At 35.6% G+C, this 25011-nt stretch overlaps 1 protein-coding gene across 1 annotated transcript; it reads right to left on the bottom strand.

The window, feature by feature from the left end:
• Window positions 1-203: 203 nt before the first annotated feature.
• LOC141686035 (uncharacterized) lies at window positions 204-599 on the bottom strand. Its single transcript, XM_074491100.1, has one exon. It carries the CDS (start codon window positions 597-599, stop codon window positions 204-206), a length of 396 nt encoding a protein of 131 aa, XP_074347201.1.
• Window positions 600-25011: the final 24412 nt, after the last annotated feature.

Raw genomic sequence — 25011 nt, 5'->3', positions numbered from 1 at the left:
GCACATATAAGAAATCTGAGTTCGAGTTGTCCAACAATTAGTCGTTGAGCAGATTTTTTGACCAGCAGCTGTCAACTCAGCCTTTAGTTTAGCTCTCTCCTTTAAAAATAAGTTGTAAACATCCCTAACAACAATAATTCTACTAGGGATAACAAACCTGTGTTGTAACTCATTGATTCCTTGAAACCTTCTCCCTCGACAACTCAGAAAGCTTGTTCATCTTTCACAACAAATTTTGCCAATATATTGTGACAACGAACTTTATTTAATGTCATTGCCAACAAATTTGACTCCCCATCAGTTGCTCTATGAAAACTTAACACTTTTTGCTTTTTATCGGTTGCCCTATACAGATTCTTCTTATATTTCTTCAAATGAGCCCACATATTACTCGTGCCAACTCGTTTACTATGACACGTGTAGTCAGTACCACAATAATTACAAGTGACCCTAGGGTCCAGGGGATTTCCACTTGGCACTTTAGTAAAGTTATCCCATATATCTGAGATTCGAGTAGGCTTTTTCTTTGTAAGGTGCTCATCAACCTCTTTTTTTGGTGACTCTAGTTCGGTAGGAGAAATATCATTTTGGATAATCATCGGTTCATTATTATGGCTGTTTGGTCAGTGTTTGGGGCAGTTTGTCAATGTTTTGAGTCGTATTAATTGTGGTGTTTGGAGAAGGGACATGTACGTTATTTTCGGAATCATTATTTGGGAAGTATTTTTCCATAACGTTCTTCCTGTAAATAAAATTGAAACCAGACACATAGTAGTTTAATAAACAAACACATGTCTTACAATGATAGTTTAATAAATCAACTTATGAACCTAATTTAACAAATCACGTGAACCCAAATTCAAAATCGGACACAAATAAACAAGGGATATCACTATAGAATTAGAAGCAAGTAAGCAACTAGTTTGACAAATGAACAAGACATCACAGTTAACACTAAATTAAACATATGTACTACAGTACTTGCTAAATCTTAAGAATGTAAGGGTTATTAAATTACTAATTTTAAAGGAAACTAAATAAATTCAAACATGTAAGAGAATATTTACTTACAGAGACTTAGAGAGTAGGGAGTACTGAGAAGAGAGAGAATCAGAGAATAGAGAGCGGGAGCAGGGCAACGACTGTGTTTTTTCCTTTTGTGTAAAAGTGTAAATAAGTAACCCTAGCTCCTAGGTAATTTGATTTAGGTTACAATCTCAATTGGGATGGACTCTGGAGTAGAGCTGGACTCTGTTAGACTACTGGACTATATAATATATTAATGGGCATGCACTATTTCTAATCGGGTTGGGTCGGGTTGGTTCAGGGTTAAAATTAGCCAAACCCTAACCCAACCCGATTTAATCGGGTTTTTTGAAAATTGACTCATTCAAATTTCGGTTTTGAACGGGTCGGCTTATTCGGCCGAAAAAGGGTTGGTTTGGGTCGGTTTTGGGGGGTCGGTTGATTTTCATTCACCACTAGTTATGGCCTTAAGACCCTTTAGTTAATGGTTTTTATTTATGATTTTGGTTTCTAAATACGACTTGAATGTCGTTTATTCTTTGTAATTCGTTTATCTCGAATGTAACTCGAGTTATTCTTGTAATTGTATTAGAATTTTTTTTTTATTCTATGTAATTATTAATGGAGACTTGCAAGGAAGAAGGTGGTCCAAAAGAGAATGAGCAACTATGGAGGAAAGAAGAATGAAGACTTGTAATTGTATTTATATTATTCACCATGGATTGACCTTGATCCTTTCATTAGCTTGAAAAAGATCATATAGGATAAAGGCCATAACCAAGAATATTTACATAAGGCACTTTACATATTGATGTATGAATGCATGTATAGAATAGTTAATGATGCATGTTTTAAATAGATTAATCATGCTTGAATGTATGTATTAGATACGTCGCCCATGTCATGCCTGCTAAACAAGATAAAATTTGTAACGACTCAAGATTTTAAAATTTATAAACGATTATGAGATTCTCGTGTTTATGAAATATGGAATAAAATACAAATCTTTTTTATTTCCGATATGGGGCGATTTTGTCAAAAACGGGGTCATTGAACTTGTAAGGTTGTGGGTTTTAAGCGAGACCGATGTGACTCCCTCACTACCTGGAAATTAAACCATTAATGAGTATTGATTTGAAGTATTTTATTCAAGGAAAAATTGGAAATATCTTTATAATAGGATCATGATAGTGTTCATACTAACAAAACCTTAATATTTATATTAAGTTGCTTAGACGCCTTCCAATATGTCCAATGCGTTAACCCCTAGATCGATAAGGAGTGGATTCGCCAGAGCGAAGTACTTCCATCTATCGTGAGATGGTGTGTTGAAGTATATGATACTTTTTAGACCTTTGGGTTAGACTTAACTAAGTTACTACAATAGGATTGTGAACTTAGAGACATAAAATTTGGTGAGATTTATTGGATAAATACAAACAATGTTGTTCCACTAAACTATCCAAGAGTTATATAGTTGATATAATTGACAAATGTTGTCTAACTAAATAATCCTATTTTGGGAGAAAAGCCAAAGCTGACTTAAGATATGATGACATATGAATCTTGGTTCACTAGAAAGTATATAGAAGATATTCTTTCCGGATTAATAATTAGGGCTATTAATTTGATAAAAATAATGGGAGATATATTTTGAATATATATGAATAATCACTCATAATTTAATAATCATTTGTAGACTAATTTATCTTATGCATTTTAAATATTGTAGATATCAAATGGCAAACAATTCAAACAACTTCTCTGTGTGATCAGTCCTTGAGAAGGACAAGCTGACATGAACAAACTTCCTTGAATGACAGAGGAAGTTAAGGATTGTCCTCAAACAAGAGCGCAAGCTCTATGTAATAGATATTCCTCGCCCTGCACCTCTCCCTGAAGGAGCATCTCGTGCTCAATATACTGTTTATCATAAACATATCGATGATGACACGGATGTTCAATGTCTCATGTTAGGGACCATGAGTACTGAACTTCAGAAACAACACGAGAATATGGATTCTTATGATATGATTGAGCACCTTAAACGTAAGTTTGAAGGAAAGGCTCGTCAGGAGAGGTTTGATACTTTCAAGTCGTTGAACGCATGTAAGCAGGGAGAACGTGATCCGGTTGGATCGCATGTTCTAAGGATAATAGGGTATATTGAGTACCATGTCAAATTGGGTGCCCCGATTGCTATGGAGCACCAGCTTGATCTAATTTTGCAATCTTTAAACATCATCTATTCTCAATTTGTGATGAATTACAATATAAATAAGATAGATAAGAACCCCACTGAATTATTGGTTATGTTGAAAACTGCTGAGAGCAACATTCAGAAGGCGTCCCTTGCTCTCGTGTTGATGGTGAATAAGGGGAAGGCCAAAGAAAATGGTAAATGGAAAGACAAGAGGAAGATGGGATCTAAATCTAATGCCAATCCGAAACCTGATCCGACCAAGGCTTTGAAGCCTAAAGGTGGTTTTGCAAAGGTTGGTGATTATCACTATTGCAAGAAACCAGGTCATTGGAAGGGGAACTGTCATGCTTATTTAGAGGATCTGAAGAAGAAGGTTGTTATTGCTGCTTCTGATTCAGATATTTATATTATAGAAGTCAATTTATCTACTTCTACATCTTGGGTATTATATACTAGATGTGGTTCTCATATTTGTATAAATATGCAGGAAATGCAAGGAATAGGACATTGGGGAAGGGAGCAGTCGACCTACGAGTTGGCAATAGAGCAAAGGTTGCTGCTTTAGCTGTAGGGACTTATCATTTATCATTGCCCACTGGGCTTGTTTTAGAACTAGATGACTATTTATACATGCCTAGGATTTGCAGAAACATTATTTCGGTTTCTTGTTTGGACAATAAAGGTTTTTCATTTTTGATTCAGAATAATAGTTGTTCCTTTTTATTGAATAATGTTACCTATGGGCTTGCACGTTTGTTTAATGGTTTATATGTTCTTGATTTAGATACTCATGTCTATAACATAAATAACGAAAATAAACGTATTAAGATGAAAGACTCAAATTAAACATACCTTTGGCATTGTCGTTTAGGTCACATAAATGAGAAACGCATTTCTAAATTACATCAAGATGGTTACTTGGATAAGTTTGATTTTGAATCATATGAAGAATGCAAATCTTGTCTCATTGGAAAAATGGCTAAAGCTCCTTTTACCGGACAAGGTGAAAGGGCAACTGAACAATTAGGACTTATACATAGTGATGTATGTGGTCCATTACGTACGATGGCAAGAAGTGGCTTTTACTACTTCATTATATTTACTGACGATTTCAGTAGATATGGATATGTGTATCTTTTGAAGAACAAATCCGATTCTTTTGAAAAGTTTAAAGAATACAAGGCCGAAGTGGAAAAGCAAACAGGTGAAAGTATAAAAGTTTTATGATCGGATCGTGGAGGAGAATACTTACGCCTCGAGTTTTAAGGTTTCTTGAAGGAGTGTGGTATCGTATCATAGCTTACTCCTCATGGAACGCCTCAATGGAATGGAGTTTCTGAGAGGAGAAATCGTACCTTGTTGGAAATGGGGCGATCGATGATGAGTCTAGCAGATCTTCCAATAAGTTTCTGGGGTTATGCTCTAAAAATGGATGTATATACACTAAACTGAGTTCCAAATAAATCGGTTTAAAAGACTCCATATGAGATATGGACTAAGAAACGTCACAACATGTCATTTATGAAAGTATGGGGATGCGAAGCGTTTGTGAAATGCTTGGTGTCTGACAAGCTAGGACAAAAATCAGATAAAGGTTGATTTGTGGGATATCCTGAAGAAACTAAAGGGTTTAGTTTCTTAAATCCTACCGAGAATAAAGTATTTGTTGCTCGAACCGCTATATTTCTTGAAAGAGATTTACTTTCCAAGAAAAATAGTGGGAGAACTATAGATCTCGATGAATATCGAGTTGTACAAAATAATATTGAACCAGAGTTGGAAAGTGGGAAGGATGTACATCAAGATGTTCCTGCTCCGGAAACACAGGTTGTTCATAGATCTAGTAGGGCTCGTCATGAGCCAGAGAGATATTATGGCTTTCTCTTGACTCAAGATGATGATGTAGTGCTCATAGACAATGATGAGCCTCTTACCTACCAAGAAGCTATGAACAGTCCAGAATCCGAAAGATGGCTGGAGGCCATGATATCCGAGATGGAATACATGTATCAAAATAAAGTATGGACTTTAGTTGATCCACCTGAAGGGGTAAAACCTATAGGATGCGGTGCAAGTGGGTTTTCAAGAAGAAAACTAACATGGATGATAAAGTACAAACCTATAAGGTGCGGCTAGTGGCAAAAGGTTTCAAACAAATTCATGGTATAGACTATGATGAGACTTTCTTACCAATTTCTATGGTCAAGTCCATCAGGATTTTGCTATCAATAGCTGCTTACTATGACTATTAGATTTGGAAAATGGATGTCAAAATGGCTTTCTTAAATGGGATCCTTGAAGAGGATGTATAAATGATACAACCTGATGGTTTTGTCGATCTAAAGTTTGCTAAGATGGTCTGTAAGTTGCTTCGATCTATTTATGGATTGAAGCAAGCCTCAAGGAGATGGAATCGTTATTTTGATGAAACAGTCAAAAAATCTGGCTTTATTCAAAACGAAGATGAACCATGTGTTTACAAGAATGTAAGTGGGAGCTATGTGGCATTCCTAGTACCATATATAGATGACATATTACTAATAGGGAATGCCATACCTTCTCTACAAGTTGTTAAGACTTGGTTGGGAAATAGTTTCTCGATGAAGGACTTAGGTGATGCTACCTATTTCTTAGGGATCAAGATCTATAGAGATAGATCAAGGAAATTAATCGGCCTAAGTCAGAGTACATACATTGATAAAATATTGCATCATTTTGGGATACAAGAGTCAAAAAGAGGATATGTCCCAATGTCTCATGGGATATTGATCTCAAAAGATAATTGCCCTAAATTATTAGATGGTAAGGGTCGTATGAGCAAAGTTCCATATGCTTCAAAAATTGGATCTATAATGTATGCGATGAGGGTCACTGGACATGTAATAACTCGAATTTTTGAGGCCTTGTAAAACGTTTAATGAATAGTAACCCTGACAGACGGGAAAAACTTTTGAGTCCATACTATGTAGTGCATGAGAAAATGAGTTCCGGAATTGATATTATGACTATACATACCAAATGAGTGTATGTAAACGCTATTAGTTTTCGAAGAAAACGAACTTTGAAAAACGACCGTATTTACGACTTATCGAGGATTACGGGAATCACAATATAATTACAAGATTAAAATTCTACGGATTTATATTCAAGTAGGATAAATAAAAATATAAGGAATAAATACGGAAGGAATTACATCGCGAACCATTTATGAGTAAGTATTACGAAGAACGTTTAAGTAACCGAGCAAACGCGTAAATGATTAAATAAACATAACGCACTAACTAAACCATGGTAAGGAAGTAACCATGTTTACTTCATCAAATAGTGAGTTAACCATAGGATGAACAAGCTAGCTAGCAAAATAGTGTGCTAAGGAAGCTAACCTTGTAGTTTAGCTTGTAAGCTAGCAAGCTACAAAGATTTGTCCCCAAGATTTGCTACAAAGAATAAACCTAGAATGCTATACTAGGAAGAATAAAATCAAGTGCAAGATATCACCTCACCTTCCTAAAAGCAACCTATCAAAGCATCCAAGAGAAGCAACCAAGAGGAGTATAAATACCCCCCTTGGAAGCTCCATTCGGTCCTAATGCAAAAGGGGAAGAAATCAAATTCAAATCTCCAAGTTCTAGCTCTTGTAAAATCACCCAATTAATTCTCAAGCCTCCTAGCAACTAAACTAAGGTAAGAAAATTCTTTCATCTCTTTTTATCAAGGTTTGATGGGTGGAATAAATTCAAGAAACTCACTAGTGAATAGTGTGAATAGTAACCTCTCTTTGGTTTCTTAATTTCATTGGTGGTTTAAGATTCTAAAAATCATACCAAGCACTTCCAAGCCTACACCATCCTAAATAACACATCTCAAGCTTTCAATAAAGGTAAAAATCTTTGGCCCAACTTTATTTAAGATTCATTTTTAAAATCCATTTAGTATATGGTAGTAAACCTAGTGTAATGGGTGTTATTGATGAAATCTTGATGATTAAGTTAAGTAGATTTAAGGTTGGTTGTTGTTGCCTCAAGAAAATGATGTTCTTGAGAGGATTTTGTGTGTTGATGATGATATGATTATTGTTGGTGGTTATGTTAATAGTTAGGGCGTAAACGAAACCCCGATCGTAAACGTAACTTCGTTAAAACCAACAAATCGTAATTTTAAGTTTCTGCAGAAAGTCCCGAAGTTGTAAACTGTAGATTTTTGAAAAATAACCTTTTTTTATGATATAAAATGTTATAAGGATCGTTTAGGCGCTTGAATCGCTTGATTCCGAATTACGGATCAAAAGTTATGGTCATTTTAGTAAAAGTGATTTACGAGACAAAAACTGCTACGAATTACGAACTTTGAAAATATAAATGATAGACTTAAAAGTTTTCATAGATCATGAAATTTTTACAGAGAGTAACATATTGAGTTTCCTAAATTCCATAAAAATTTCAAGTTAAAATAATGATTTCTCAATTTTATAAAAATATCGGAACCGAGACTGCGCGAGTAGAAACCGTAAGAATCCATAAGCGGAGCCGACGACGATAATGAGAATGAACCTACAATACTTAGAAAAATGAAGTGACCACAATATAAATATGACTTAAAGGAATGTTAAGGGTAGTATGAGTTGAGAGGGTGCATAATAAGTAGTGCATGAATGCGAGTTGCCGTAAATTAGAACGGAACCTAACGAAATGAAATGTGTTTATGGTTATAGATTTCCGAACGGAACCTAGAGCATCCTCCACCTCGAGATACCCAGACAACCCAACTCCATTTTTACTGTTGTGTTGTGAAAGGATTGTTTTACTATCATTGCATAAATACCATGTTTTCCATGATAGGTAGTTGTTGAATTTTCGCATAATATAGCGATGTTATACGATATAGTATATATCGTGAAATGTTTATTCCGCTTTAAGCGTGACATATTATATAAGACCGGGAGTCGGTCGGGATTTAAAATAAAACCCGGGAATCATTCCGGAGATATTATAGGACGATTATAAGTCCATAGTAGTACGGTTTAAAAGGGACTCATCGTCCACTTACGAAACATTAAAACACCTCGAACTTTTATTAAAACGATTTCCCAACGATCATATTCCCTCAACTATATTTTATTGTTCGGATAATAAATATTATATACGTATTCCTTTATTATGGGAGTAGTATACTCCAACGTTAATTTATTTCAAACCCGATTAATCATTATAGATTATTAATTATGTAGACAAAAACTAGTTGAGGAATATTATTTCAAATAAATCTTTTAGAGAGTAAACTCATTCGAGGTTTGATTATTATCGATTATCATTTAATTATTTATTAAAGGGTTTATTATTGATTTAAAAATCATAGATCCTGATTTAAAACATACTATCTCATTTCGGAATATCATTCGAATAATTTCAGATCGCCGGTGAATATTATCCCGACTTATTAATATTTTGAATATAGTTTCAAGGAGAAACTTTTCCCCCTTATTGATTATCTGTTGACAACGGTCAACTCACATCCTTATTACTTCCTCCGAAACTTTCGGAAGTACATATATATATATATACAGTAAAGCTATCAACAAGCAAAATGCTTGGAGGAACTTCGATGTGGTTCGAGTTCTCGAGATACGATAGGATTTCTTAAAGGACAAGGGAGGGGTAGGATCCAAGTACTTAGTATATTGGATAGACTACTGGTTCCGTAGGAGACGGTACAATATGTACCTATGGATCTACGAAGTGTGTACCTGAGAGGGATGGACACAGAAAAGACCCGAATGCGGCCAGGGTGATAACCGATAATAAAAAGGAAATCGTCCTTCTACTAGTAGAAAATGTTACTTTTATCGCAGTACGATTGATCATCGTATGCGGTGGCTCCAACGAATGTCCTAATTCTTCCAGTTGGAACTGTGATGAAATACCGTAACCCAAGCCTAGGTGCTGGGATTACTATTAAGGTATTTGCGGGATATTAACATCCCTTAAAGAATTGTTTTCATGAGAAGGTGTGTAACACCAAGGAAAACTATTTTCGAATAAAACATAATTATCATATATGATGTTATCATACAGTCATTTCCATACTGTACATTATTATGCTGGGCATTATAGCTCATACTTGTTTTCTTAAATTGACACAATACAACAGTGAATCAAGATGCCTGCCATGAGAACCACATCCAGGAAACGGGCAGGAAATGGCCAGTTGTTCCGTAGATTGTTTGGTGCTGTACCACAGGTAGTCAGAATAAGCTGGATTAGTTTTCAGTTGTTTATAGTTCGGCTTATTTATAAGTATGACTTATGCAAGGTAAGAAACAAGAAACGTATATTTGGCCGGCGGACTAGCTTTACCTAAAGGTCACTCCCCGGTAAGATTAATTACTTTTGGGTTGTAATAAATATCACTTGATGGTTAAATAATTACTCTAGTTATGATGGTTCGTTTCCAAGAAAATAACCTGTAAGTGTGTGTGTGATAAGTGTGGGGTCGTGAAGTGTGAGTATTTACATATTATAGTGTGAGTTGTGTGAGTTTAGATGGCGTGGCTTCCGAGACTCCTGACCCCGGGTTTTGGGGCGCCACAGGACAGCTATCAAGAATATTCTTAAGTACTTAAAGAGGACTAAAAATTCATTCTTGGTGTATGGAGGAGATGAGAAGCTGGTTGTAAAAGGTTACACTGATGCTAGCTTCCAAACAGACATAGACAAGTATCTCAGTTAGTTTTTGTGTTTTTCCCCAATGGATGTGTTGTAAGCTGGAAGAGTTAAAAGCAAGAGACAATAGCTTATTCTACAATGGAAGCTGAGTATATTGCTACCACTGAAGCAGCCAAAGAGGCTATTTGGATATAGAAATTCATAACGGGACTTGGTGTGGTTCCATCAATCACAGATCCAACTAATCTTTACTGTGATAATAATGGAGCCATCGCGCAGGCTAAAGAACCAAGGTCCCATTCCCGGGAAAAATATATACTTAGGAGATATCACCTTCTTTGAGACATTAACGAAAAAGGAAATATACATATATGTAAAGTTCATACTGATGATAATGTTGCAGACCCACTGACTAAGGCTTTGTCGCAGCAAAAGCACGAAGGTCATAGTAGTCCATGGGTATTAGATACATGGGTAATTGGCTCTAGTACAAGTGGGAGATTGTTAGTGTGTGTGGCCCTAGAGACAAAACTATTATGTTTATGTTACGAGACATTTGGATAATTAATTATGATTCAATGGATTATTTTTTAGTAATTTATTATATCTTTATTTGCTGTGATAAAATGTTAGATTAATAAATGTCTTTGGAATATGATATGTAAATCTATATATCTAAGTATGTTACTTAGAAATGAGATTATGAGAATAGTATTGATATTCCTAAAGGTCTCTAGTCAAGTATTATTGTTAAAGGATGATAATAAATATGTTGAGACTAGTGTGTTTGTTGATTGATGATCACATCTCATTGATCATATGTATGGTGATACTAAAGTCAAAACATTGGCACATGTATTAGATACATGGTGCTGGATTGACCCGTTGTGAGATACTACATGTTTATAATATCATAAGTTAATCTCGCAGTGATAATGATGTATTGGTCCTTAGACCTGAAGTCATTATATTTCTATACGAAAATTAATATACTTTGATACTATTGAAATTTATCCTTGACCGGGTAATAATAGTAGATATTAGGTATATTATGAATCATATGAGAAATATGAATGATCAAGATGGGATTTAACCCTCATATATTAAATGGGTAATATTATTGGCCTCTTGATTGAGTAAGACTATAAAATGCATGGCCATGCTCAAATACTGTTTTGTTTAATAGTTTACTCATTGATCAAGGAAACAAGGATTAAACGTTAACAGAGGATGACACAATGCATGCCTCAAGTTTGATCTATAATATAAGGCTAAAGGGATTATATTTATATTGTACATTATTCACAAAATGTTTAATTGAATCACCAATTATTATTACTACTTGGGTAGCAATGATGTATTACTAGATGCCGCTCATTGTTTATAATTTTATTATTAGAAAATAAAATTATTGCCAAAGTAATAATAAACCAAAGGGTCACACACAAAGAATGTTTAAAACGGAGTGTTATTTAAATTATGAATTTAAATATTTTTTTATTATTAATTTGAGTTATTTATTAAATTAATTAAGTGAGACTTGATTAATTATATTTGAATTCGAATTTAATAATAATAAATAAAACCCGAAATCAGAATGGGTTATTTTCAGAAGCCCATTAGGTTTAGGGTTAGGCATTAATCCTCTATCCCCTATATATACATTAAAATGTATATTTTTAGGGTTAGAAGTCATATTACGTTTTTGAGAAAAACCCTAGCAGCTCAACATCTTAGAGAGGCTAGAGAGAAACAGAGAAAGGAAAAGGCAACCAAAATCGGCTAGTACTGGCTCCGGTGATCATTGGACGATTGGAGGTTCGTGTGGATACCTTGGAGAGCAGATCTTCGCAAGGAGGGCTGTTGTGATTCATCAAGATCAGAACTTCCATTACAATCATACGGAAAGCTTTATTTAAGGTAAACATCTAATTTCCGAATTAAATATCTTGTTTCGCTTGGATTTTTCCGCTGCGTTTGTGCCACGAATCCCAACACCAGAATGTAATGAAAAAAGTACACCTGAACACGTGCCCTCATCCCGACCGTCCAGGTCGCCAGGATCCGGAACCTTCCAACGGTCCAGATCCGGGTACACGTTGGCCCATTACAGACATCCACGCATTTCACAAACCAGTACATTCAAACGACCTAGATTTAAGGTACAAACCCCTAATACTAATTGGAAGCCTATAAAAAGCTGGTCAAAAGGTGTTTTGGGGTTACCAATTCTATTCACATATACACCTTCTTGTCCAAACCCTGCCTCATTATCACGTCGAAGGTGTCGCGGGGACGCCATCCCCCTCTGGTTTTGTTTTGCAAGATCCCAACATATAGCTTAACCACTTATATCCCCCCATTCCTTCACAAGTGGAAGCCGAGTCCGGATAGCTCGAGGAGAGGATGACAAGGATTGGAGTTATCATGGGTGCTAGAAGGTGGAGTCGAACCTCCGTTCAGTGGGGTGGTTGATTTCAGTCTTGTTACTCCACCTAGGAGACCAGATACTTGTACCTCAGTAAGATTATCGCTTTAATTTCTCAAATCTACTTTGTTTAACATTCAAGCTTTTAAGGCATCATTAGTAGATCTATTTTTGCAGTAGTTATTATATTGCATGAGCATATATTTGGTTATTACTGTGACTACCACATAATTAGATCTAATCTTGCTTGGTATTGAGCGTTATGACTACGAGAAAAAGCAAAGTTATCGCTTCCGGACCAGTTTTAGTCACCACCGTCCCACCCATGGATGGTAATATTGAGGAGACTGGAGATGGGATCTCCATAACCCGCACTCCGTCTCAAGCCCTCCAACCAGGAGATCAGAGACTGACTATTGAAAAGGAAGCTTACAAATATGCCGAAACCTCTGGAAACCCCTGGGAAAATATGACCCGGACCAAATCCAAGCCGCTATGAGCCTGTGGAGAGAGAAAAATTATCCAGAACCAGAAACCCATCCTGGGGGATTAAGAAGAACATTATGGGGAAACCCGCGGTTTGGCCCTGGATTGAATTGCTAAGAATTTGAAAAGACCCACTGAAGACGCCCGGGAAGAAATTCGATGGGCAACACTCCGGGAACGAATTCGGAGAGAGGAGGAGGCAAAAGCTAAGGCGGCAATTGAGAAAAGAATCCAAGAAGATGAGGCAAAGTTGAAGAGAAAAGCCCACAAAATCCATGTCTCTTCTTCAGACTCCGAACCCAAAAAAGCAACGAAGAAGGATCAAATGGCCCGGGCCCTGCGTGATTTAAAGAGAAAATTTGAAGGTGATATGAAAGTAGGGGCGGTAGCCACCCCGTTCACTAGAAAACCGGAATCCACTCTTCGAGAATTCAAACTCAAGCATTTCAACTTTGACTTATTTGACGGACTTGACGACCCTGAAGAGCACCTCAACTACTTCGAGCAAATCTTAAAAATCTACGACTACAGTGACCTTACAAGATGTCACTTCTTCGCCTCAACACTAAAAGGTGTAGTGATAGAATATATTTATATATATATATTAGATTATTTTATTCCCTTATTAATTATATTTTGCATTCATTTGAATATTTATTTAATAAATTTTAATGTTTTATTATAGGAAATAAAGAATCCTTGACTTGGAAGGATTTGGAGCGAAAAGACCTATTTTGGAGTGAAAATAGAAGAAAATTCGTATTATTTGGCTTTACAGAATGTTTGGCCCATATCTAGAGATCCAGAAATCCATTTTTGATGATCTTACAGTCCACGCGAAGCAGTCGAAATTTCCCTTAATTCAGAGATGGGCCCAAAAGCAAAGTTTGTAACACCCCCAAATCCGGGGTCGGGGATCCGGGTTGTCACGAGTTTCATTTCCCTTAATAACACCCAATCTTAATAAATAATCGATTACTCTGTACTGCGACCCCACAATAAACACACACACCACAAGTTATAGTCTCAGAGATGAATATCCAAAAATAATCACAAGTCGTTTTATTCCACAATTATATGCCAATACACCTTAAAAGGGTTTCTGAATAAATTTACATTTTTATGCCATTATTACAATTCATAAATATACATAAATCTGGTACATCAAAAGTTGAAGCCTAGCCTATTGGTAGTTCCTACCTCAGCTACAGCGGCATCAATGCCTATAGGAAACTGCGGAACGTTTCCTATCCGCTCGTGAATTGGGAGCTTGGTCATGTTCATCTTTTCTATCTGTTGTTGTGAGATGAAAGAAGAAAGCAAGGGTGAGCAGCAAGCCCACCAAAATAATATGTATAATGATTAACAATATATGAGCCTTCTCATAGTTCTCATGAAAGTCTTGGTCAAAAGAAATGAACCAAGTTTGATATCTTAATGCGATGAAGTCACAAAATATTCAGTATACATACATATATACTTTTCAAAATCTTGGAAGTCCTCTTCCATGCATAATATACACAGAGTTCCAGTTTATAACTGTATAAAAATAAATATCGTTGCAAGGTGATCTCATATATCTAACCTTGTCTCAACGTTTTTCTGAAAGTCTTTGATATGCATAAGATAATCATTTACTAGATATAAGTTTAAAAGATGAAGTTACAAGATACTCCAATATACTTATATCTTTTCCGAATACTACTTGAACTACCACCGTTCAAGTTATAATTAGTTTCAAAAGTTCATCACACTGATGAGACTACAAGATAAGACTTGAATAGATTCAATCTTCGAAATATTTTGAAGAAAATGAAGTTATGATATACTTCATTAAGTTCTGATATATATATATATCCACATATACATCTTCTTCATACATTTCCTGAAAACCTCTGTCATGTAAGGTATGAACAGAGTTTGTAACATCCAATGAATTTTTGAAAGGGAAAAAGAATTGTGGCATAAACCCGATATCTTGCTGATCAGGCGAAGATACCAATAAGTAACCTTTTCTACTAGTAGATGGACGAATTCCCCACTGGTCATCACCCTGGCCGTAATAGGACCTTATGCTGGACTGCCACTCAGCCACTTATGCATTTGATCGACTCCCACTGAGCCACTTACACTATCATGGACGCCCACTGAGCCCATGTTGCTTATGCCGACTCGATAGATGGACTTACTTCCCGAACATTGGGTAAGTAATCAATTCATTTACCAAAACTGCAACCTTGTTGCGAATATAAAATACACCATAGAGCCGGATCCCTCAGGTTTTGAGCGAGTATTTAAATCCCCTTTAAAAGGAAGATCTTAAATATAAAAAAATGAGTTTTGGGATCCGCTCTAACTTTTAAAAATCATTTTGAAGACTCGAAAATACTTTAAAGAGTGTTTGGAGTTGTGCTGATTTAATAAAATAAATCAGTCCCAATATATTTAGAAAATATCTGAATATTATTATTTAAATAATATTCCCATAAAGAATAATTGAGGTAGAAGTTGGAAAACTTATACTTGAAATGAATAGTAAATAATCAAAGATATCCTTATACGAAAGTAATATCTTTGTTTGAATAATCAAAAGTAAGTTTGATTATCGAACATTATTCTTTAATAAAATAAAGAATATTATTAAATAATAAGCGGAGTCATAATACCTCGAATGAATATTATAATAATATTCATTAAATAAAATAAAGGAGTCATACATTCCTCAAATGAATATCCAATTAATAATCATTAAATAATATAAACTGAGTCATAAGCCCTCGAATGAATATTCAAAATAATATTCAATTAATACAATAAAAGGAGTCATAAGTCCTCGGATGAATATTCAAAAATAATATTCATTAAATAAGATAAACGGAGTCATAAGTCCTCGAATGAATATTCAAAAATAATATTCATTAAATAAAGTAAGCGGAGTCATAAGTCCTCGAATGAATATTCAAAATAATATTCATTAAATAAAGTAAGCGGGGTCATAAGTTCTCGAATGAATATTCAAAATAATATTCATTAAATAAAATAAAGTTATCGAATAAACCTTATTCGATTAATAGTTTTGAAAACTATATCCATATATATATAAAATATATATTATACTCGGGAACATCGACTCCCGGTTTAGGAATATGTTCACCTTTGGGTCCCCTATACTAAGGGTATACGCAACTACTGCTTATCTCTATCATAGGTATTATGCAACTTATAAGCAATTGAATCAAAAATTAGATATCAAGATTACGAAATAGACATGCATATATACCATATCACATGCTCCAATATATCGCAAGATTTGCTAATAACCATCATGCATCTATCACAAGATAATGCATATACATATATACATCACAACAACAGTATAACGGGTAGAAAACTTGCCTGAGTGCTCCCGGATAGACTTAAGCTTAGAGTGGGTCCGATAACCTATGAACAACAACATAAGTTGGAATTAAACCCCGGTCGCTTAAGAAACTAGACTTTAACCATTTAGAGTCCTAACGTTCGCTTTCGCGCTTAACGATTTACTTAAGTCGCTCGAGTACCCTCGGCTCCCCCATTTTTAATAAATTAACCATTACGAGTTTTAAGGCGATTCTTTCGCAAGTGTCTTACCAACTGCCTATTACACCTTACATAAATGTTTCATACTTCAATTAGTCTTTTAAGGTCTTTAACCTATGTTTCAAAGTAAGGCGAGGGGTAATGTTTTGTTCGCGAAACGTCGTTACTTAAAACGGCCGTTTCTCCTAAACCGTACATCGGAATCAAACGAACCACATATCAAAACGAAGCTCGTAACATGAACTATCTAAACATGGCAATGGTCAAAACCTGACAGTGAGTTCAAGGGTTCTGATGTTAAGAACAAAAACAGTCTACGGTAAATCGGGCATTACGACGGCCATGTTTACGCGATTTCCCAAATTTTATACCATTCCAATTCAACCCACAATCAATCCACAATCAAAACTCCATCCATACCATACTACAACAGCCCCAACAACTCAATATTACCAATTCATACTTATTTCTCAATTATGAACTAAGAGTTTACTTAAGTTCATTAACTAATAACCAAGACTTCCAACTTCAAAAATATCACAAAACCAACCAATCTTTAAACACACAATAATCATGCCTCTCATCAACTAAACTACTCATAACAAGCTTTAAACATGATTACACACCCATTACACTAACCCATCATCTAAACATTAGGAAATCTAAACAACAAAGCTTAAGACTAAGATCATGAAGAGTTATACCTTCCTTGAAGCTTTTAATCCATGAAAGATCCTTAGAATGCCCATGGAAGCCTTAATCTAACCTCCTACAAGCTTGATCTTTCAAAGAAATCAAGAACACAAAAATTAATTTCAAGAAGTACTATTCACCATCTTCTTCCTTGATTTATAAAAAAAGATTGGCTTGGAATTAGAAGCTTAAACTTATAGGAAGTATGTAACTATCCATGGGGAAGCTTAGATAAATACCTTGCCAAATAGTAAGTGGTGGAGCTTGGATCTTCATTTTTTAAGAAAAGGGGTCGAGAGCTTCAAGAAGAAAAAGAAAGGAAATGAATTTTTTTGCTTGCTTGGTGTGTTTGTGATTTGTTTTGCTTGCCTTGGTTGCTTTTGATTGTTTTTGGGTAATTACTTTTCTAACCTTGACTTTGTGTGGTTTTAAATCAACCACATCTCTTTCCCCTTATGTCATGCTTACATAATCAAGTGATGTCACCCTCCCTCCTTTGTCCTCTTCCTATTGGTTTGATGACATCATCCCCACTAATCCCTTTGATTAGCTTCTAATTGTTTGCCTAATGACCACTGATCTGTTAAACGGTTCGCTTAACTTTCGCTTTCGTTTATCGTTTGAGGGATCATACCCGGGATCTTATTACTTGGGTTTCCTTAACCTTTCTCAATACATTCTAATCCTTTTATGATCCTCTCTTATAATCCTTTTATTTAAATCCTTTTTATCCTGTTACCTTATACTCAATTCTTTCCGTATCTAGTGGATTTCCGGGAAAAATCAAAGTGTTCGGAATTGGATTCTGACGATCTTTACATACACTTATATACCACATAGAGTACTAATAATATCCCAGAAGATCAATAACAGAACTCCTACATAGTGTGGCATGAAAAGTTTTCTCATTCAGCATAATCTGCAAAATCACTATTCATAAGGGTTTCAAAAATTTCCAAAAATTGGGGTTATTACAAAGTTCGACTGAAAGATACCAGAAACTGGGGTGCAAAAATAGCAGCGAATTTTACATTAAATTCTCACTCCATTATGGAATTCTTTTTGTATTATTATTAGAACATTGAAAATTATTTTAATATTAGAAAGATGATCAGATATTATTATTAGAGGAGAGTTTTAGTTTTATTATGAGTTTTTATCATCAGTTGAGGAGGGACATACGTACATTGACACATAGCTAGGCTTTTGGCTTCTTCATCTCTTCCATTGTATGCAGTTGCATTTACCAGGGATTTATTATTCTTCCTTTATACAAAATTTAAGGTATTTTTATCTCTTCTTGTTTATTAACATATATCTTCTATGGCTTTCATCATTGTTCTTTTTGCTTTTACTGTTAATATGAGTGAGTAGTCTTATTCTAGGAATAAAGAAAACCATGTTTGCACCATGACAATTCTTTGATTTGTTAGTAATTTAATGGGTAAAGAGTAGTTCTAATTGACATGCTTTATTGCATAATCTATGTAATTGGACAATATCGTGGGTTATTGTATACAAATAGGGGTAATAGATCGAGAGATTTTACTCACTAGAGGCAGATATACGATTAGCAGAATTGAGGATTAGTGCGAGTGTATAATTGGATTTCTGAAGGTGTTAATGCTTGAGAGAGATTAACCATTACTTTACTTACTCGACCTAATAAATTGTTATATTTCTGTGAATGTTTTGGTGTAAGCATGATGAACCGACATTGCCCTAAATTTTAGTTATTTGATTTTAACCACATTAAATTTGCATTATTTAGTTAGCTAAAAATTTACAACACTCATTTTAATCCAAAAATAATTTATAGTAGTTAAATTAAAATCATTGAAACAGTCTCCTTGTGGATACGACCCGTACTTGCCTGTATCTGCTAACAACAAATACTGTGCACTTGCGGCATTATAAGTTAAACATCACGTACCTCAAAAATGGTTTTTCAGAATCCCTTCCCGAAGTGTAGACTCATGGAAAGATTTATGGGAAATCTTCCTAAACAGATTCCGGGCTAATCGCATGAATGAATTATAGATGTGCCACTTAGAAATAATTCAACGGAAAAGCAAAAAATCACTCCCCGAGTTCATCAAGAGATTCCAAGAAGCTGTTAATCAACTCGTCAACCTGGAAGAAAAAAAAGGCCGTAAACTTCTTCTGGAGAAACTTGCACCCATTATCATGTGAAGGATATGTCAAAGACTTGATCTATAGAGAACCTCAGAGCCTTGCCTCGGCATATGCCCTGACCTCAAAGTTCATAAAGGAGAATGATTTCATCAAATCCATGAAGTTGAACAGAAGGATCAATGATGATGATTAGTCTTCGGAAAGGCGTTCATCTTATAGAAAAGAGACAAAAGATTCAATACGTCCTCACCAAATAGTACTTTTCTAATTGACTCATTTAAAGCTTCAAGAGCTTGGATATTGGATAAGGTGTTTGACTCGTTACAGGATGTCATGGCTGACGAGCGAATTTCAATAGATCTACCTTGTTGAGAAGATAAATCTAGTAACTGTGTATGTGCTTTTTTAGCCAGAGAATCCTTTTGGGAAGATAACTGGAGGTTTGCAGATGTCTCAAGATGTTCACTACTTTGCTTCAGAGGAGACAGAGCTGCGGGTTCACTCACAGTACCTTCCTTATTTGCTGCATCTAGTGTAGTTTCTCCCTCTATTTGCATAGGATCCTTATACTCCAGGGCTTGAGCTAGGAGAGATGATGGTGTTTGGTTTGGCTCTAGAGGGCGACTATGAATTTGTGGCATACCAAATTCACTCCCTAGCCTATCTACTTGTTCAACAAGTATTTGTGTGTGCTGAGGATCAAGGTGTAATTGATCTATGCTAATAAAATCAGAACATGCTTCAAAATTATGACTCATTGAAGAAGTACCCATACCTGAGAAGACTGGTCTATAGACAGAGGTATTAGAATGAGCAGATTCAGCAGCTTGATGTGGTGGACTAGCAGCTTCAGGTTGAGGTTGGGAGGATTCTTCAGATACAGCTTCTTGTTCTTGCTCAACTTCAGCCTCTGCTTGGTCACCATGTTCAGAAATAGGTTGATCTGCTTCTACATCCTCATCTCCGACAAGCTCAATAACAATGTTTTCCTCTAGGTCATTTTCAGCTAGGGGTTCATCTGCAGCTATAGATGCATCTTCATCTTCTTCTTCTTCTTCTTCTTCTTCTTCTTCTTCTTCTTCATATTGAGCATTGATAGTGGCAAAGACATCTATATGTGGTCTGCTAGGAAAGTAACCTCTGAGTTTGGATAGTTCCCTTTCTTGTGTAGCTTTGTGACTACCAGTTGAGATAGGACAGGAGGATCTTGCATTAAGTCACTGTGAGTGGATGTCTTTTGGGCTTCTGACAGTTTTCCATTTAGTACTATCTGAATAAACCTTGCATATAGGATACAGTTCTGATGATTTGATTCGTTCTCCAAAATGTGCTCCATGAATAACCTCCCAAAATTGATGCGAAGATTATTCGCGACAGCAACCCCAACAACTTGATTAAAAATAGTGAGTCCATGAAATCCAGATGTCTTGGGACACAAGCAATGAGACAGTATATTGAAGAATAGATTCCATTCCTTCGAAAGATGACTTTTGTTGAAGTGCCTTGGTAAATCATCATTCGCTGTCATTGTGCTCCTTATTGCTCTGAAGAAGTTGAGTAGTTCCCAATCTTCTGGAGTGTCATCAAAGTTATCTCGAGGTAACTGAAGATGTTCATTGAAATCATCCTCTGTAATTCTGATGGTATCATCATCAATGTCAAAATAAAAGGCTAATTTTTCATCATCTGAAGAGTTTATAGTTGTTGTGTGTACAAGCCTGAGAAGCTCAACATTCAATTTCACGTTAGTCGTTAATGCGAAGCGCACAATTGAGTATTCGTTTAAAAAACGGATCCAAGTTTCAAAATGTACCATTTTCACGGGATCACGTTCAATAATAGAAACAAAATTTGTTTTTGGAATCTGAATATTATTCGCTATTTAAATAAAATGAGAATAAAGTTTAGATTTAAAACAAATTAAATTGAGCACTTCAAATTATTAAAAGAAATAAATAGACTCTAAATTGAACACACTTTTAAATTTTAAGAAATGTCCAAACAAACCCTTACTGGATTAACCAAACATAGCCTTAAACAGTTAAAGATAGGGTAATTCGATCTGCAAATATAACCGATGAAACTGATTGATTTTGATATCAAATTACTCCTTGTGAACTGGGCAATCCGATACTGTAAAAATTAGAAATTTTGACAGTATTTAGTTAGGATTTTAATCAATCAAAAAAAAATTCTCTCCTGCGATGGTGAAGCTGTGTGTATGTAGAAGATAACCAACTCGATTGTGTATATATACAATAACAGCAAAATAATCTAAAATAAACAAAGGAGCTGTGTGGCGATCCCTCTCTGTGGCGACCACTCTCTGTGGCGACACAGAGTACAGGACTTAGAGAAATTCCAAGTCAGATCTCTGTGACGACACAGAGTACAGTACCTAGAAAAATTCTAAGTCAGGTCTCTGTGGCGACACATTCTGTGGCGACACAGAGTACAGTACTTAGAAAAATTCTAAGTCAGATCTCTGTGGCGACACAGAGTACAGTACTTAGAAAAATTCTAAGTTAGATCTCTGTGGCGACACATTCTGTGGCGACACAGAGTATAGTACTTAGAAAAATTTCTAAGTCACAATCCTTTGCTACTGATTTATTTTGAACATCTTTTAAATATTGAGTTATTAAAAAGAATGTTAAAACAATAAATCACAATTATTTTTCACTACTTCTACAAATATTATCATTAAATTAATAACACTATATTTTTGTGAAAAATGATACTGCTGCAATATATTTAATTTTAATGTCAATGAACCCCTTTAAATATTAATTATCTAAAGTCTACTGAGATCAAATTAAATAGATTTATCAATATGAATGTGCTCAGCCATATATATTTTGTATGTAAGCACAAAAATGATTAAATTACGAGAAATAATTAATGGCATGTAAATTCAGATGTCCTTAATATATAGAATTTAAACAACAAGTAAATTTAACCAGGCCAAATTGCAGTTATTGACTTCTAAAATTAATTAGAGATATTTAACATCCCAAGTTCACTAACCAACTTAGAGAAAGTGTTTTCATCAAGTGGTTTGGTGATGTCTGCAATTTGATCCTCTGTGGGTACAAAGTGTAACTCCACAGTGCCATTTGTGACATGCTCTCTGATAAAGTGATACCTGATATCAATGTGCTTTGTCCTTGAGTGCTGAACCGGATTGTTTGAGATTGCTATTACACTTGTATTGTCACAGAATATTGGAATCTTTGATACCAATAGACCATAATCACGGAGTTGGTTCCTCATCCACAAGATTTAAGCACAACAGCTTCCAACAACTATGTATTCAGCTTCAGCAGTTGATGTGGATACTGAGTGCTGCTTCTTGCTATACCAGGATACCAATCTTCTTCCAAGAAACTGACAGCTTCCTGATGTACTTTTCCGGTCAATCTTACAGCCTGCACAATCTGAATCTGTATAGCCAACTAGGTCAAAACTTGTACCTTTAGGGTACCAAATTCCAAGATTTGGAGTTCCTTTAAGGTACCTAAATATTCTTTTAACAACTATTAAATGAGATTCTTTTGGTTCAGCTTGAAATCTAGCACATAAGCATGTTGCAAACATTATGTCTGTTCTACTTGCTGTGAGATAGAGTAATGAGCCTATTATACCTCTATAGCTTGTGATGTCAACTTTCTTACCAGTTTTGTCCTGATCAAGCTTGGAGGCTGTTGGCATGGGAGTCTTTGCTGGAGTTGAATCTTCCAGATTATACTTCTTAAGAAGTTCTCTGATGTACTTAGATTGACAAATAAATATCCCATCTTTCCTTTGACTCACTTGTAATCCAAGAAAGTAGTTCAACTCTCCCATCATACTCATCTCGTACTTACTCTGCATTAGCTTAGAGAATCCCTTGCAAAGATCATCATTAGTAGAACCAAATATAATATCATCAATATATACTTGAACTAATATCATATCAGATTTATGCACTTTGTGAAATAGAGTTTTATCTATGACACCTCTAGTGAAACCATTTTCAAGTAAAAACTCAGAGAAAGTGTCATACCATGTCTTCGGAGCTTGCTTAAGACCGTAGAGAGCTTTGAATAGAAAGTATACAAAATCAGCCAGATTTGGATCTTCAAAACCAGGTGGTTGTTCCACATACACCTCTTCTTCTAGCTCTCCATTCAGGAATGCACTCTTCACGTCCATTTAATAAACTTTGAATTCTGAATGTGCTGCGAATGCTAGAAACATCCTGATTGCCTCAAGTCTAGCTACTGGTGCATAGGTTTCATCATAATCAATACCCTTTTCTTGAGAATAACCTTTAGTTACCAGTCTGGCTTTGTTCCTCGTTACAATGCCATCTTTATCTAGCTTGTTCCTGAATACCCATTTAGTGCCTATCACTGACTTGTTCTTTGGTCGGGGTACCAGCTTTCACACTTTCTGCCTCTCAAACTGATTGAGTTCTTCTTGCATTGCAATAACCCAATCTAGATCTTCTAGTGCCTCATCCACTTTTTTTAGGTTCCATTTCTGAAAGAAATCCTGAGAAGTGGCATACATTCTGAGTGGCATGTCTAGTTCTTACTCCTTTGTCAGGATCACCAATGATCAATTCAAAGGGATGGTCTCTGTTCCAAACTCTTTGACGAGGCAGATAAGATCTTGATGTTTCCCCTTACTCAGCCTGATGTTGAGTGTGAACTGTAGATCCTCTTCCTGCTCCCTCTGAGTTGCTGTCACCATGACTGGATGATTCTGATCTGTTTGTAACGGTTCTTGATGGAGTTTATGTATGATTATTATGATCATTATTTCCACCATCACCATCACTTGATCCTGAATCAGCATTGCCCTGAACTGCAGACCCAGTTCCAGCAATCTCGGGTTCTATTATATCCAAAGGATCATCTGATAGATTCTCAAATTCCAGAGATTCAGAATCCTTATCTCTCTGCAGGCTTGCCAACTTGGTGTCGTCAAATGTTACATTAAGGCTTTCAATCACCTTCTGATCAGAAATCATATAAACCCTGTAAGCTTTAGATTCCAGAGAGTAGCCAAGAAATATACCTTCTTCTGCTTTAGCATCAAACTTTCCTAGATGTTCATTTCCTTCCTTTAGCACAAAACATTTGGCACCAAATACGTGAAAGTATTTCAGTGTAGGTTTCTTGTCAGCCATAATCTCATAAGGAGTCTTGTCATGATCTTTGTTGATCAGGGTACAATTTTGAGTGTAACACGTTGTGTTAACAACTTCAGCCCATAATTAGGTGGGAAGTTTTGATTCACTTAGCATAGTCCTTGCTGCTTTAACCAAGGTACGATTTTTCCTTTCTACTACCCCGTTTTGTTGAGGAGTTCTTGGGGCTGAATATTGTCTCGAAATACCTTTCTCCGTACAAAATTCATTTAGAAATGTATTCTTTAATTTTGTCCCATTATCTGATCTGATAATTCTAATAGGTAATTTCGCTTCCAACTCAATCTTCTTTATATGATCCACTATTAGCTGAGGTGCTTCATCCTTGGATTGTAAAAACAACACCCAAGTGTACTTGGAGAAATCATCGACCATTACTAAAGCATATCTTTTCCTTGATAGTGACAATACGTTCACTGGACCAAATAAGTCCATGTGAATCAACTGAAGAGGTTCAGTTATACTTGTCATTTCCTTGCTTCTGTGTGAGGCTTTCTTTGATTTCCCTTTTTCACATGCTTCACAGAGTCCTTCTTGACAGAATTCCATTTGTGGTAGTCCTCTCACTAGTTCTCTCTTGATTAGAGAGTTCATTATCTTG

The sequence above is a fragment of the Apium graveolens genome, chromosome 9, assembly GCF_009905375.1.
Source record: "Apium graveolens cultivar Ventura chromosome 9, ASM990537v1, whole genome shotgun sequence".
NCBI classification, from domain to species: Eukaryota; Viridiplantae; Streptophyta; class Magnoliopsida; order Apiales; family Apiaceae; genus Apium; species Apium graveolens.
This window is presented reverse-complemented; position numbering and strand designations above follow the sequence as displayed.

Coding starts and splice junctions, on each gene's coding strand:
- LOC141686035 (XM_074491100.1), bottom strand. CDS start 599: ATGATTATCCAAAATGATATTTCTCCTACCGAACTAGAGTCACCAAAA.